The 14,134-nt window shown below is 53.9% G+C and overlaps 1 protein-coding gene across 1 annotated transcript in view; it reads left to right on the top strand.

Moving 5' to 3' along the window:
• The window catches only part of Myo15a (myosin XVA), a 50,809-nt gene that overhangs the window by 15,062 nt on the left and 21,613 nt on the right, over positions 1 to 14,134 (top strand). The window contains exons 13-41 of the mRNA XM_051180502.1: positions 451 to 509; positions 618 to 741; positions 1,419 to 1,514; positions 1,837 to 1,968; positions 2,573 to 2,698; positions 3,244 to 3,321; positions 4,130 to 4,278; positions 4,395 to 4,440; positions 4,593 to 4,717; positions 5,447 to 5,564; positions 5,806 to 5,981; positions 6,385 to 6,469; positions 6,984 to 7,037; positions 7,134 to 7,215; positions 7,291 to 7,421; positions 7,841 to 7,936; positions 8,774 to 9,009; positions 10,140 to 10,303; positions 10,520 to 10,592; positions 10,784 to 10,972; positions 11,272 to 11,432; positions 11,530 to 11,621; positions 12,040 to 12,160; positions 12,261 to 12,328; positions 12,422 to 12,499; positions 12,663 to 12,843; positions 12,922 to 13,054; positions 13,264 to 13,369; positions 13,497 to 13,569. Coding sequence (XP_051036459.1) covers positions 451 to 509; positions 618 to 741; positions 1,419 to 1,514; positions 1,837 to 1,968; positions 2,573 to 2,698; positions 3,244 to 3,321; positions 4,130 to 4,278; positions 4,395 to 4,440; positions 4,593 to 4,717; positions 5,447 to 5,564; positions 5,806 to 5,981; positions 6,385 to 6,469; positions 6,984 to 7,037; positions 7,134 to 7,215; positions 7,291 to 7,421; positions 7,841 to 7,936; positions 8,774 to 9,009; positions 10,140 to 10,303; positions 10,520 to 10,592; positions 10,784 to 10,972; positions 11,272 to 11,432; positions 11,530 to 11,621; positions 12,040 to 12,160; positions 12,261 to 12,328; positions 12,422 to 12,499; positions 12,663 to 12,843; positions 12,922 to 13,054; positions 13,264 to 13,369; positions 13,497 to 13,569 — 3,352 coding nt within the window. The remainder of the gene's footprint in view (positions 1 to 450; positions 510 to 617; positions 742 to 1,418; positions 1,515 to 1,836; positions 1,969 to 2,572; positions 2,699 to 3,243; positions 3,322 to 4,129; positions 4,279 to 4,394; positions 4,441 to 4,592; positions 4,718 to 5,446; positions 5,565 to 5,805; positions 5,982 to 6,384; positions 6,470 to 6,983; positions 7,038 to 7,133; positions 7,216 to 7,290; positions 7,422 to 7,840; positions 7,937 to 8,773; positions 9,010 to 10,139; positions 10,304 to 10,519; positions 10,593 to 10,783; positions 10,973 to 11,271; positions 11,433 to 11,529; positions 11,622 to 12,039; positions 12,161 to 12,260; positions 12,329 to 12,421; positions 12,500 to 12,662; positions 12,844 to 12,921; positions 13,055 to 13,263; positions 13,370 to 13,496; positions 13,570 to 14,134) is intronic.

Below are 14,134 nucleotides of genomic sequence, written 5' to 3'. Positions count from 1 at the left end.
CACCCCTCAGTCAAGTCTGGAGAGGTGGTGCTTCACTTTCGGCCTCCACATGGGTTTTTCCCCAGGCCTTGATTCTCTTAGTCTTCTGCTCCTGCCAGTGTGGCCAGAGTCAGGGGTGGGGCAGGTGGACACCAGCACACCAGATGGACATGCTCACCTCCAGGAAGCCTTCTCTGGCTTGGTCAGAGCTTCCCTCCTCTTCCAGGCTGGTCCCAGACTTATGTCTTCTTATGCCTATCTTCCCCATAACACCAGCAGCCCCCTCCCCTGCTTGAATGGCCAGGTGAAGAGAAAGCATTCTGGCTGGCCTGCTTTGGCCAGCAGTGAGCATGAGATCAGTTATCCCATATCTCCAATGTGACTTTCCCATGCTCCTAAAACCCCGGCCCTCCAGGGGCTTTCTGAGGCATTGGCCAGACAGCTGTCACTCAAAGATCATGTTCTTCCCAGGAGACAATTCGAGAGAAAATCTTCACACCCCTAACTGTAGAGAGTGCTGTAGATGCCAGGTGAGACTGTACCCCTGCTTGCCTGATTCCCAGACCCCCACCCAGTGCCTGCCCCTTCCCTGAGCCCATTCACCACCCCCCCCCAGCCCAACATGGCCTCTGTTCCAGGGATGCCATCGCCAAGGTCTTGTATGCGTTGTTGTTTGGCTGGCTCATTACCAGGGTCAACGCTCTAGTGTCTCCAAAACATGATACTTTGTCCATCGCCATCCTGGACATCTATGGCTTTGAGGTAAGGCTGAGTGGGACCAGACTGGGCCTTATCCTTAGGAAGCTACTCAGTGAGGCTGGTTGGGGACATTATGTAACAGGCTTATGTGACCACAGCTCTGACATGTGGCTAGCACTGCGGAGCCCTTTAGCCCTTACATGAGCTGGTCATGGGTCAGAGTCAACTTTCTGGAAGAAGGAAACATTCCTAGGTGAAGGAACTCTATCTGTAGAAGTCAGAGGCATGGGGATATCTTGTTTGGGGAGCCAATGTCATTGTAGGGGACTGTTGTACTTAGTGAGGATAATGAGGAAAGACTGAGCAAAACTTCCATAGCAAAAGCCACAGCAGACACTCACAAGGCATTGTTGTGTATAAAGCCACTCCATCCAAAAGCCATGTAAGGCAGCTATTGCCAGGATCCTCATTTTACAAACAGCTAGAAAGTGGCAGAGCCAGGACTGGAACCCAGGCAGAAGGCTCAGTGACCTGAGCTTTTGGCTCTTCTATGGGCCCCATCTGGTGGGCAGAGGGCCCTATAGGGCCTGTGGCCAGGGTTCAACTTTTGGAAATTACAGCCATGAAATGCAGGGAGTGGCCTGGGCTTGGGCCTGGAGAAGGTTCATGGGGACAGTGATGGGTACAGATGGGTTGCTGATCAGGGAGGAACCAGACCATGCCTCCCATCTGCCTGGCAGGATCTGAGCTTCAACAGCTTTGAACAACTATGCATCAACTATGCCAACGAGAACCTTCAGTACCTGTTCAACAAGATTGTCTTCCAGGAGGAACAGGTGTGCAGCCTTCACACTCCTGCCTGTCTATCTTTGCTGCTCAAGGGCCTCCCTGAACACATGTGTCAGGGAACATGGAGAGAAAGGCGTGACAAGCAGCAGCACGTATGAGATCTATGCTTTGGAGGGGAAGGTCTTGAGTTGCTAGCCTAGAGAGGAGTTCTCTCGGGGCCTTTCTCAGGCCCTTCTGACCCAGGAAGAGGGAAAGGGAGGCCCTGGGGGTCCATGTTGTCATGGTAGAATACTGGCTCCATGTCCCAGAAGGCAGGATGCAGAGATAAGTCCTCTTGGGTGGAGGTGGCTGAACCCTCACTGTTCACAGGAAGAGTACATTCGAGAGCAGATGGACTGGCGAGAGATCGCCTTTGCTGACAACCAGCCCTGCATCAACCTCATCTCCCTGAAGCCCTATGGCATCCTGCGCATCCTGGATGACCAGTGCTGCTTTCCACAGGTAAACCTCAGCTGCTTCTATGACCGGAGTCTGAGTCTGGTAGACTCCCTGCCTGAGGCCACCCTTCTGCACTCAAGCCTGAGGCAGGAAATGTGGTGTTGTGACATCATCTACAGCAGTGATTCTCAGCCTTCCCAATATTGCAATCCTAACACAGGTCCTCATGTTATGGTGACCCCCCGAACTGTAAAATTATTTTCATTGCTACTTCATAACTGTAATTTTGCTAGTTATGAAATGTTATGTAAATATCTGTGTTTTCCAATGGTCTTAGGCAACCCCTGTGAACGGGTTATTCGACCCCCAAAGGGGGTCCCACAGGCTAAGAACTGCTGATCTATAGTCACCTGGAGTGACTAAGGTTGGAAGTTCCAGGTGAGGTGACCTGGGTTTGGACCACATACTCTGACTTAAACACAGGGTATGTATGATGTTGGTGAGAGCATATAGGCAGCTGTTAATTGGCTGATTCAGGCACAGCTATGGGCCTTACTCCCAGGACGCAGTCAGCCTATGGGGAGCAGAGTGATCAGGGCTGAAGAATTTGGCACTGGGCCAGCAACAGGTGCCTAGCCCCCAACTCCCCTGCCTCTCTCTGCTGCAGGCCACGGACCACACATTCCTGCAGAAGTGCCACTACCACCATGGCGCCAACCCACTCTACTCTAAGCCCAAGATGCCACTGCCAGAGTTCACCATCAAGCACTATGCAGGCAAGGTCACCTATCAGGTAAAAGTGGAGACAGCCAGCATGACTTCAGGAACTGTGTCCTGCAGGCTGGAGACAGAACTGCAGTGTGGGCCTCCCCCGCTTGGCTGTGTGACCTTGGGAAACTGCTTGAGTTCTCTGAGCCAGTTTTCTCATCTGAAAAATAGGACTAATAACATCAATTTTCTGAGGTAGAGGTGAGACTTGGGGTAGATTTGACAGAGTACCTGAATGCCTGTTACTGGTAATGGTGTCATGGGGTCTTTATTATCCAAGTCACGCTTCTGTCTCCATTTGGACCTTATTTTCCTCATCTGCAGAATGGGTAGAAGGAAGTGAGGCCCAATCTGGGTGGTACCTGCTCCCAAAGAGTGAGCAGGGTAGAGTAGACAAGGGAGGCCAGGACAGAGGGAAGGGTCCATTCCATCCCAGGACAGAAGGCAAGTGGGAAGTCTGGTAGAAGATGAAAGAATGCAGAGGACTGGGACGGAGCCTTTGCTGCATCCCGGCAGAATACACAAGTGGGGAGTGGGACCAGCTACAGACCCACCAGTCCCCTTTTACAGGTGCACAAGTTCCTGGACAAAAACCATGACCAAGTGCGCCAGGATGTGCTGGACTTGTTTGTGCGCAGCCGCACCAGGGTAAGCCAGCCTGGCCTCCCACCTGATCCACTCTAGTGGTCCTGCCCACATTCCCAGCAGCACCTGCTGCTCCTTACTGGATCTAGCCTCCAATAGGTCTACGCATGCGCGCGCGCACACACACACACACACAGACACACAGACACACAGACACACACACACGCACGCACGCACGCTCGCTCGCTCGCCCCAGTCCAGGAAAGGAGAAGTTACTGGTCTTGTTCCTTAACCTAACTCACCCTTGTCTCAGCCATCTGCCATGGGCCCCACCTCAGTCCCTCCTGAGACCCTTCTGACCTGGTTCGGTGTTAACCATCTTACCACTGAGACTGAGTTCTGGATTCTTCATTTATGTTTGAAGCCTGACTCTCTGGGGAGTGCATAGAGGCAAATTTGGGTTCCTTGGAAGGCCAACCCCACTGCTCATCAGTAGATGGACCTATGACAAAAGGACTGGTTGCATCCCCTCCCCTGGGGGCTCTCCTTTTCCTCTTCTGTCAAACCAGCCAAAGTTCCTGACCAAGGCCAGGTTCACAGCTAGTCCTGTGCATTCCCCAGAAAGAAAGAAAAGCAGCCATGCTGTGAGCTGGGTCCCCTGGGAGATATTGAGCCCATATGCAAGCTAGGATGGCAGGGACATCTGGAGTCAAGTTGTTTTTCAGAACCTTTCAGTTCAGGGACTTGACTCTTATCGTTCTGTCCCTGTTACACACACACACACACACACACACACACACACACACACACACCGATGCTTCTGTCCGTTTGCCCTGTCTGTCATTGGCTTCCAGTACCTTGTCCCCTCCAGGTGGTGGCACACCTCTTCTCTAGCTATGCTGCACAGACTGGCCCTCCACGCCTGGGCAAGAGCAGCTCCATTACCCGACTCTACAAGGCTCACACTGTGGCGGCCAAGTTCCAGCAGTCACTCCTGGATCTGGTGGAAAAAATGGAGAGGTGGGTTGGTTGGAAGGGCAGAGCACCCAGCCCCAGCTTTACCCCAGGGCCCTCAGTGGATGAACACTTGCTCTCTTTGTCTGAGATCTCACACCACCTCTCCCGCCTCTGCCCAGGTGTAACCCCTTGTTTGTGCGTTGCCTGAAACCCAACCATAAGAAGGTAAGGCCCCTGGGAAAGTCAAATCCTCTTCCTTGTGATGTGTGACACTGGGCAAGTGTCTCGGCCTCTATGGACCCCTGCCTGCCCATTGCGGAACTACTCACCCCTGCCTTTGTATCCGAATGGATGATATGCAGATGTCCTCTGTCTAGGAACCTGGTCTCTTTGAGCCAGATGTGATGATGGCACAGTTACGATATTCAGGGGTTCTGGAGACCGTGCGGATCCGCAAGGAAGGCTTTCCAGTGAGACTACCCTTCCAGGTGTTTATCGACAGGTACTTCACTGCGTAGTTCCTGGCTGCACAGATTTCTCTCCTACCCCCCACAGCCTAGCCAACATAGGATGTGTCATGCACTGGTGTTGTTCAAGCTGTACACTATACGAGACATGTTAGATTCGACATGAGAAATATATTTGTTGTGCTGTGGTTTTCTTTTCTTTTTTATTTTGGTTTTTTGAGACAGGGTTTCTCTGTGTAGCTTTATAGACCAGGCTGGCTTCGAACTCACAGAGATCCTCCTGCCTCTACCTCCTGAGTGCTGGGATTAAAGGTGTGCACCATTACCACCTGGCAGGTTTTCTTCCTTCCTTCCTTCCTTCCTTCCTTCCTTCCTTCCTTCCTTCCTTTCTCTCTTTCTTTTTGTTTAATTACATGTATTCACTTACTGTGTGGTGGCTCAAATGTGTTGACGTGTGTGGAGGTTACAGGACAGCTTTTAGGAGTCAGTACTCTATCTCCATCATTTGGAAGAGATAAGTTTGCCAGAGACTTACTCAAGCTGTCAGGCTTGGTGACAATAACCTTTGTTTCCCATGTTGAACCCGTCTAGGGTGATTTTAATAGCTATTAGGACAAGCTCCAGCAGGTGTCAGTAAAGGATTTGTTCTGCTGAAATAGTGTATTACAGTTTTGACACCTTGAACTACTTTGACCACACCCCTGCCCCTCCCAGGCATGGGGATAGAGTAATATCAGGCTCTCAGTCTGAGTTTGGTCCCCCAGGTATCGCTGCCTGGTGGCCCTCAAGCTCAATGTGCCAGCGGATGGGGACATGTGTGTGTCGTTGCTGAGCCGCCTATGCACAGTTACTCCAGACATGTACCGTGTTGGGGTTAGCAAGGTGAGCTCTGGAGACACCCACATTCAGTGATACCCAAGAGGTACCCCAGAGCCATCCCAATGCCTAAGCTTGAGATGTGTATCCACCTCAGCTCTGCTCAGGTGGCTCTCCAATGGTTGGTGCACCAGTACCCTAGCTCTTGCTGCTCCAAACTCCCGGCCAAGCTCTGGGAGGCAGCCCTGTCTTCTCTGCTTTTGTGGGCTCTTTGATAGGATTCTCTATTGCTACCTCCCACCTCCAGCTCTTCCTCAAGGAGCACCTGCACCAGCTGCTGGAGAGTATGCGGGAGCGTGTCCAGAACCGAGCTGCCCTCACCTTGCAGCACTACCTGCGAGGCTTCTTCATCCAGCGGCACTTCCGCTCCCTGCGGCGGAAGATCATCCTATTGCAGAGCAGGGCCCGTGGCTTCCTGGCCAGGTGAGGCCCACAGAAGGGCAAGTCTCTGGGGTCCTCCAGTCTCAGAGGAGCCCAAGCTCCAACAGTGAGCATCCTGTCTCTGGAGGCATGCAAGCTGAAAGAAGCTTCCACCGGAAGGATGACCTGACTCTCCAAGTCACTGCTGACTGTGGATCCCACTGAGAGGGTCTCCCTGTTACCTCATGTCAGGGTGCTAGGACTATCACGTGATGGGGTAGTGCATGACCACTGTGAGGATCAATCCAGGCCCTGCCACTAGATTTGCTGTGTGGATTTGGCTGTGTCTCTGTCCCACACTGAACTCGTTTTCCTTTGAGACAAAGGATCCCTGAGTGACATATGGGCAGTGGCAGAGGCATCTCTGACCCTGTGTCACCCCATGGCCTCATCTTTGACTCTTCAGACAACGCTACCAGCAGATGAGGCAGAGTCTGGTGAAGTTCCGTTCCCTGGTGCACACCTATGTGAACCGCCGCCGCTACCTCAAGGTACAGGTCTGCCTGGGGTGGTGGTGGGGGTACTTTGCCCAAGAGGAGCCCATCCTCAGTGCGAGTCCCTGCCATGCCCTCTTCCTGAGCTGGGTGCTGTGGCTCCTGTGAGGACTGTTTCCTGACATGTCCCTCAGGGCATGGAGAAGGGTGGAAGGAAATGTTGTATGGAGAGATATAGCCAGCACTAGGGTCCTTGTGAGCTGCAGACATGACTGGCACTGGGTGACCTGAATCTCCTTAGTGTGATTTGGTACCTAGCTCCCTTCTGGTCTTATCCTCTGTCACATAAACCTATAAACCAACTGCCAGTGACAAATTCCCAAAGCTTGGAAGTCATGCAAGGTCTCCTGGAGTCTTGCCAATGCATCCCCTCCCATCTCTGGCTACACCTTTGCCTCCCTTGCCTGAAGTCCCATCAGGGCCCCCAGGAACCTCCAGGCCACAGGCCCTTCCCTACTGCTCGCGCCTGCCCAGGCTGCCACCTGTGCCCTGACCATTTGCTCTCCTGCAGCTGAGGGCAGAGCGGAGGCGCCGGGCACAGGAGGCATGGCTGCGTGAGCAGGAGGTGGGTGCAGGGTCCAAGCCACAGCAGGGGGACAGGGAGGGAGAGCAGCAGGTGAAGCATGGTAGCTGTCCCTTCACCCCTTGCCCATCCCTCCAGGAGCTCAGCAAGCGTGAAGTGGTGCCCGTGAGACACCTGGAGGTGCCAGCTGAGGTGGCTGGGCTCCTGCAAGCAGCAGCAGGTGTGTCATCTCTAACAGCGGCGGGGAAGGGTTGGGGACAAGGGTACAATCACTACATGCTTCCATTGTCTACAGGCCTCAAGCTGTCCAGTGTGCCCCGAGTAGCCATTGTCCAGACTCCTAGGCTCCAGGCTGAGCCCTGTGTCACACTTCCCCTTGACATCAACAACTACCCCATGGCCAAGTTCGTCCGATGCCACTTTAAGGTAAGGGCTGATACAAGCAGCACTGAAACTCAGAGCTGACGCAGCCTGCCTGAAAGCTTTTGTGGTGTGGATATGAGCCCATTGGGAGCCATAGGGCCCTAACAGGAATGAGACCCTCTTGGACTCCAGCTGAATAGCTTATCAACCAGCCTGGGATAATCAGAACCTGACTAGGAGGTGACACAGCACCTGCCTCTGTGCACTGTCCTCTAAGAAGGGCCCAGCAGCATTGCTCTGCCTCCTCCAGTTGCTCTCTGTGGGCCATGTCTGCCCTCACCAGAACTCAGCTTCTTCATCTAGGCACTTGAGTGGGGATCCCGTGCCATGGTCTCCTGTGCTCTTGCTCAACACAAGGTGGGATAGACATGGATATGTTGTTGTTCCCAATGTCACCTCCCATGCCCTCCTTGTGTCCCCAGGAACCCTCCTTTGGGATGTTGACAGTGCCCCTGAAGATGCCTCTCACACGGCTACCTGTGGAGCACCATTCGGAAGCCATAAGTGTCTTTAAACTAGTATGGGATCTGTCCCAGTCCAGCATCAAGTGCATAACCCTACCATATGCCAAGCCACAAGCACCACTGCCCCCAGGCATCAAGTGCATACATAGCCTTACAGGAGAGGAGGTTACAAGCTTCCTTTTTATTCCCTAACATCCTCCTTGGCCCTCAAGTCCCACACCTTCTCTTGAAGTGTAAAGACCTGGGCCTCCTTCTGAGAGTCTTTTCCTCCAGCCATCCCCCTGGCAATGCTGCCTCAGTCTCTCTCTGGTACCTCCTAATGACTCCCCAGGTAGAGGAGGACAGTCCCTGTTCTGACCCAGGACTATTAACATGTGCAGAAGGATGTTCAGAGGCTGGGAACACAAATGAGGCCCCGGGTCCAGTCTCAGGAGGCAGGCAAGCCACAGGAGGCAGCCTGGAGAAGGAGGCTTTGGAGATGAGAGTTTACCTATTAGGGGAAGGAGGAACTCATTGGGACAGGAGAGATGGGAAGAAAAGGGAGAGTGGCCAGTGAGGTTTAGATTGCAGGCCCCCAGGTCCCGTTTCACCAGAGAGCTGGGGAGCCCTGGAAGGTGTTTCCTGGGAGTGATGTGGCCAGATCTGAACCCTGTAGACCAAGGGGGGTCGGGGGAAGGCCAAGGGTACAAAAGGATGCTGGGGCAATGAATGGGAACCACAGGAGATTTGTGGGCAGAAGAGGAAGTCGATGTGTACTTTGGATCCTAACTTTCCTGCTAGCTGTTTGACATTGAATAGTAGAGTGATATTGAAATATGAGGGACTTTTTATGGGCAGGAGAACATGACAGGAATGTGGGCAGAAACTCACAGGAGTCTGTCTGTGCCCTAGATCCTGCGTTTCATGGGAGACCCCCACCTGCATGGCACCCAGGAGATGATCTTGGGGAACTACATTGTGCACCAGGGGCTGGTGGAGCCAGAGCTGCGGGATGAGATCCTAGCCCAGCTGGCCAACCAGGTGTGGCGCAATCACAATGCCTACAATGCCAAGCGTGGCTGGTTGCTGCTGGCTGCCTGCCTAAGTGGCTTCGCGCCTTCCTCACACCTCGACAAGTTCCTCCTCAAGTGAGTGCAACCCAGAAGGCAACAGGTTGTAGGAGTTCAGAGGTCAGGCCAATGGGTGCTTCTGTGTTGCTAGAAGACCAGTTTGGATGGCAGCCAGAGCTGAATCACTTTACTGAGTCCAGAGCTGGAAGAAAGGCAGGCTCTGCTGCAGAGGGGGGGGGGGGGACCAGGTCAGAATGGATGAAGATTGACAGAACCTAGAGAGGAGAAAAAAAGGGGGTGTGGAGAACTGGGAAAAGAGTTCTTAGCTCTTAGATCTCTTAGATTGTGGGGCAGACCGGGGTTAGAAGGACAGCTGGGCTCAGACAATCTAGATGCAAACCCCAAACTCAACTCTGTGATTTTGGGCAAATCACTTAACCTCTCCAGGCCTTGGTTTTGTTCTATAAAATGGGGGTGATGGTAGCAACTACTCTATAGTATATGTTTGTACATGGAATAGAGATGGGCATATGGCAAGTGCCATGTGGGTATGACCATGATGACATTGTATCCCTGATGCTGGTGAGGTGCAGGGCCTGTGGGAGGCAGTGCACAAGCTTACCACATGACCTAGGACCAGTACCTCTCTTTTTCTCTGCTGTAAGTGGGGGATGGTAACAGGATTCACCCAGCAGGATAGCAATGGCACCAGATTGTGAGGAACCTCTCCAGGCTGGCATGCAGAAGACGGCCATTCCGCAGCCAGCACTGTGGCTATGGTGGTTCTAGCAACACAGTAGGGCCACTGACTGTGGGGGGCCTTCCCAAAAGCATAACCCTGTCAGGGAAGAATGGGTAGGGACATGAGAGGACCTGCTGATGGGAACAACTCATTGGCCCTGAGCCGTTGGGACCCCCACAGCCATCTCTTTCACAGATGGAAAGTAGGAGGCCAGGATAAGAGCCAGTGGTCTCCCAGGCTACCGAGTGAAGGGGTGGGGCAAAGCCCTCTAGAGTGTGGGTTCTGGCCCATGCCAGAACTTTTTTTTTTTTTTAGGTCAGCCTCAGCACTCTAGGCTATGAAAGCCTGTGTGTGTGCTCTCTAACATATCCCATTTATGAGTTAACCTGAGCCCTTTCCAACTCACCTTAGAGCTAAGGGCTAGCCTGAGCCTACGGTAGACTCTAACTCCCCATTCCTCCCCCAGGTTTGTTTCTGATTATGGGCAGAATGGCTTCCAGGCTGTGTGCCAACATCGCCTCCTGCAGGCTATGGGCTCAGGGGCTGCCCGCACCTTTCCCCCCACACAGCTCGAGTGGATCGCTATTCAGGAGAAGGCCAGTATGGCTCTAGATGTGAGCTGCTTTAATGGTATGTAGGCTCATCCCTCAGGCTGCTTCTCTTCTCTTCCTAAAGGAAGAGCAGCTGGAGTCAGCAGCAGCCAATAAAGGTTCTGAAGCCAGGGAGGGGCTCATGTCAATGTGGGAGTGCAGGGAAGTGGGGGCTGGAATACAGGATAGGTACATGGGAGCCAGGGAGGCTGCCCTAGAGATGCCCCAGACTGAGTACTGTAACTGGCTGTGCCAGGTGACCAGTTCTCCTGTCCGGTGCATGCCTGGAGTACGGGGGAAGCTGTTGCTGGAGACATTCTAAAACACAGGTTGGCTCCTAGAATGCCCCATCTGGCACCCCATGACCAGGGAAGAAGGGCGGGGCAGGAGGCACCTCCCTGGGGGGGGGGTCTAGAAGGCCACTGTGGCCATGCCTGGTGTCTGATTCATACCCCGTGGAATCTCCAGGCAACACCTGATGGTTTCATTCTTTATTTTCTTTCCTCTGCACACTGATCAGGGGGCTGGCTGATGGTTGGAGGGGCTGGACAGTGGCCATGAAGAACGGAGTCCAGTGGGCAGAGCTGGCTGGACATGACTATGTGCTGGATCTGGTGTCAGACCTGGAACTACTCCGGGACTTTCCTCGACAGAAATCCTACTTCATTGTGGGTGCAGAAGGGCCTTTGACTGGCAGAGATGTCAGAGGGTACGTAGTTACTTGCCCAGACCACCTCCCCTGGGCAGCTGGCTCTACCCACCAGTTGTAGGGAAAGTTCTAAGGGTGGGGTTGTTTTACGTTTGGTCATTTGAGCTGAGCAAACCCCAAGTTCCTGGGCTAAGGCCATCCTCCTACCTTAGTTTTGGGAGCCTGGAGCTGCAGGTGTGCATTGCCATGCCTTGTAATTTCACCTCTCGACTGGGGAAGCCACCCAACCAAGGACACATAGAAGTTTCAGGGAATCTCTTTGGGGGTCAGCTGTCCTGTGTCTCCACTTTCATCCACAGGGTGTTTGGGAATTGCTGGGATTCAGATGAGGATACACCCACAAGGCCCCAGCCCCAGGACCACATGCCCAAAATGCCTGACTTTGATGGGTACTGCAGCCATAATGAGGATGGTACAAATGGGGAAACTGAGGCCCAGAGATGGACAGCAACCCACCAAGGTCAACCAGCAATGGCCATTACATTAGAGGGAAAAGAACCCAGAGGGTGTGGAGACCCGTAGGAGAAGTAAACTTGGCCCTTTTGTGCCTTCACCAGCTGTGGACAGCACCCGAGGAGCTGTGCCCCCCAAGGAGCTGGATGGCTATTTGGACAGCCTCTTCGACCCTGTGCTGGCCTGTGGGGATGCGGTAGGGATGCAGAGGGATGTCTGCAGGTGGCAGGCTCAGTGTGTGTACCGGAGACATATCCTCATCTTAGGGTGACATCTGAGCCTTACACAGCCAGGGCTCCGGGGCAGGGAGTCCAGCCTGGGTCTGTGCTGGGCACAGGGAAACCTTGGGGTTACCTGGCAGCTGGAAGTGCCCCTGGATGTCATGGAACCCCAGCTGTCACATCTGGCAGAAGCCACACTCATAGAATGGATCACTGAGTCACCAGTTTTCCAATCCCATAAGACTTCCTTGCCCTAGGAAACCCCAGCACAGACACTAGCTCCCACAATTCATTCTTTGTGGAGGGGGTGGGTTGGACGCTTGGGCTGGTATCAGGTGCCTGTTGCCATGGATCCTGGGGATCACAGCAGTGAGGCAGCCACTGCTGTCCCAGGACCTGGAGAAGCCGACAGCCATCGCCTACCGCATGAAAGGTGGGGGCCAGCCAGGTGGAAGTGGCAGCAGTGCTTCAGAAGATGCACCCCGGAGACCCCCAGACACCAAGGTCAAGCCCAGTCAGTGCTTCCTAAATATGCGTCTGGGCTAGGGGCAGGTGGTGCATAGGGGAGCTCCTGCTTTCCCAGCACCCATGCCCACCTCTGCCTGGTTCCCCAGTTCCAGGCCTGGATGCCTCCACACTGGCTCTGCAGCAAGCCTTCATCCACAGGCAGGCTGTGCTACTGGTGAGTGGAGACAGGGCACAGTGTGTGTGTGTGTGTGTACATGAGAGTGTGTCCATGCGTGTGTACGCAAGTCACCTGATCACCTATTCGCAGGCCCGGGAGATGACACTACAGGCTTTGGCACTCCAGCAGCAACCCATAAGCGCAACCTCAAGACCCCAACTCCCAGAGGTGAGCAGAGTACTTCCCAGGGTAAACAGGAATACTGTGTTACCCCAGGGCTTTATTGTCTCTCAGGCCAAGTGTCCTATAGTCCACTTTGGGCAGAGCTGGAGGTTACCTGGGAGTAAGCTGGTATGTCCTCAATGGCCATTTCATGACCTGCTGTCCACAGAGACCACTAGGTCCAGAGGCACGGCCGAAGATCGTAGGCACTGGCCCTCCAGCCAAGCCTGTGCTAGTGCGTCCCACTCCACAGTCGTTGGCCCCAGGCCCTGTGGCAAAAGCCCCGAAGACCACTAGCAAGCCTGTGGCTGCCCCCGTCCTAGCTCAAGATTGGACTGCTCCAGAATCCAGTGAGTATCCATCCAAGTCCTGGCCCAGATCCTGAGGGCAACTGGGCCCTGTGACCTTACCTGGCCACCTGCCTTCAGTTTCAGCCTCCCCAGAGCTGGTTCGATATTCCACACTCAACTCTGAGCACTTCCCACAACCCACACAGCAGATCAGAAGCATCATCAAGCAGTGCAAGCAGCCGCCCTGGGCAGGGCGCCCTGAGGCCTGCAGGTGGGTCCAGACACCAGCCTCAGCCCTGGCTCTATATGGGGCTCATCACTATTCAAGATGGGCCCCTTGGCATTGGGAGGCTTGGGCTGCCATGGTCTCCACTGTGCCAGACAGCCTTGGCCCCTCTCTGATGCTTGTTTGTAATGGTGAAGGAGGGGCCCCCCTCTTGGGGATTATGGGTAAGGGGATACCTATGGGTTACCTGCCAGAACGGATGGTGGGAAGGTGTTCAGGAGGCCACCCGACCCCCATGAGGAAGCCCTGATGATCCTGAAGGGACAGAAGACTCACCTGGCAGTGGTACCTGGCACTCAGGTGAGGAGTGTTTGGGTACCCCATGAGGACAGAGGCCTCAGAAGCCAGTCGCCCTCTCAGAATGGCCCTATGCCTCCCCTCCACAGTCTGCTTACTGCCCCTTGGTGCTCTGTTTGTGGTGGGACAGGTGTCCAGAGAGGCTGTGGCCCTGGTGAAGCCGGTGACCAGTGCCCCGAGGCCATGCATGGGGCCCACTCCAGGTGAGGGCCTCAAGGGTGGGATGTGCACGTGTCCAGGTGAGTGACTGAGTCTGTGAGCACAGGGGTGTTTGGGGGAGCTGTATGTGTCTCTGAGTCCACACTGTGTGGACACTGGTATCATTATAACATCACCCTTTGAGTCGCTGGTTTCAGGCCAGCCCCACCTTGGCTTGGAATCTTACTGCAGCTCATCAAAACAATACTATTTTTCTCTACCTGTTAGAGACGAGGAAACAGAAGCACAAAGATGTTAGGTGGTTTTCCAAGGCCATACAGCTTGAAAATATCAGACCAGAGATATAAACCCAACCCTCTTGCACCAAAAGGGAAGCCCTAATCAGACAGTGACCCTAAAATATGAGTCAGCTCACATATTGTCTCTGACAAAAGCCCCTGTAATGAACATCAAACTCTTCACTGTGATCTTGACCATCCTGTATGACCTATCAGTCCGGTCCCATAGCCTTCCCTCTCCCCTCCTTCCCCTTGACACATTCATGTGATTCCTGTAACTAAGACACCAAGCCTGCTCCCACCTCAAGACTTTTGCACTTGCTGCCTCCTC

The sequence above is a fragment of the Phodopus roborovskii genome, unplaced genomic scaffold, assembly GCF_943737965.1.
Source record: "Phodopus roborovskii unplaced genomic scaffold, PHOROB, whole genome shotgun sequence".
NCBI lineage: Eukaryota > Metazoa > Chordata > Mammalia > Rodentia > Cricetidae > Phodopus > Phodopus roborovskii.
This window is presented reverse-complemented; position numbering and strand designations above follow the sequence as displayed.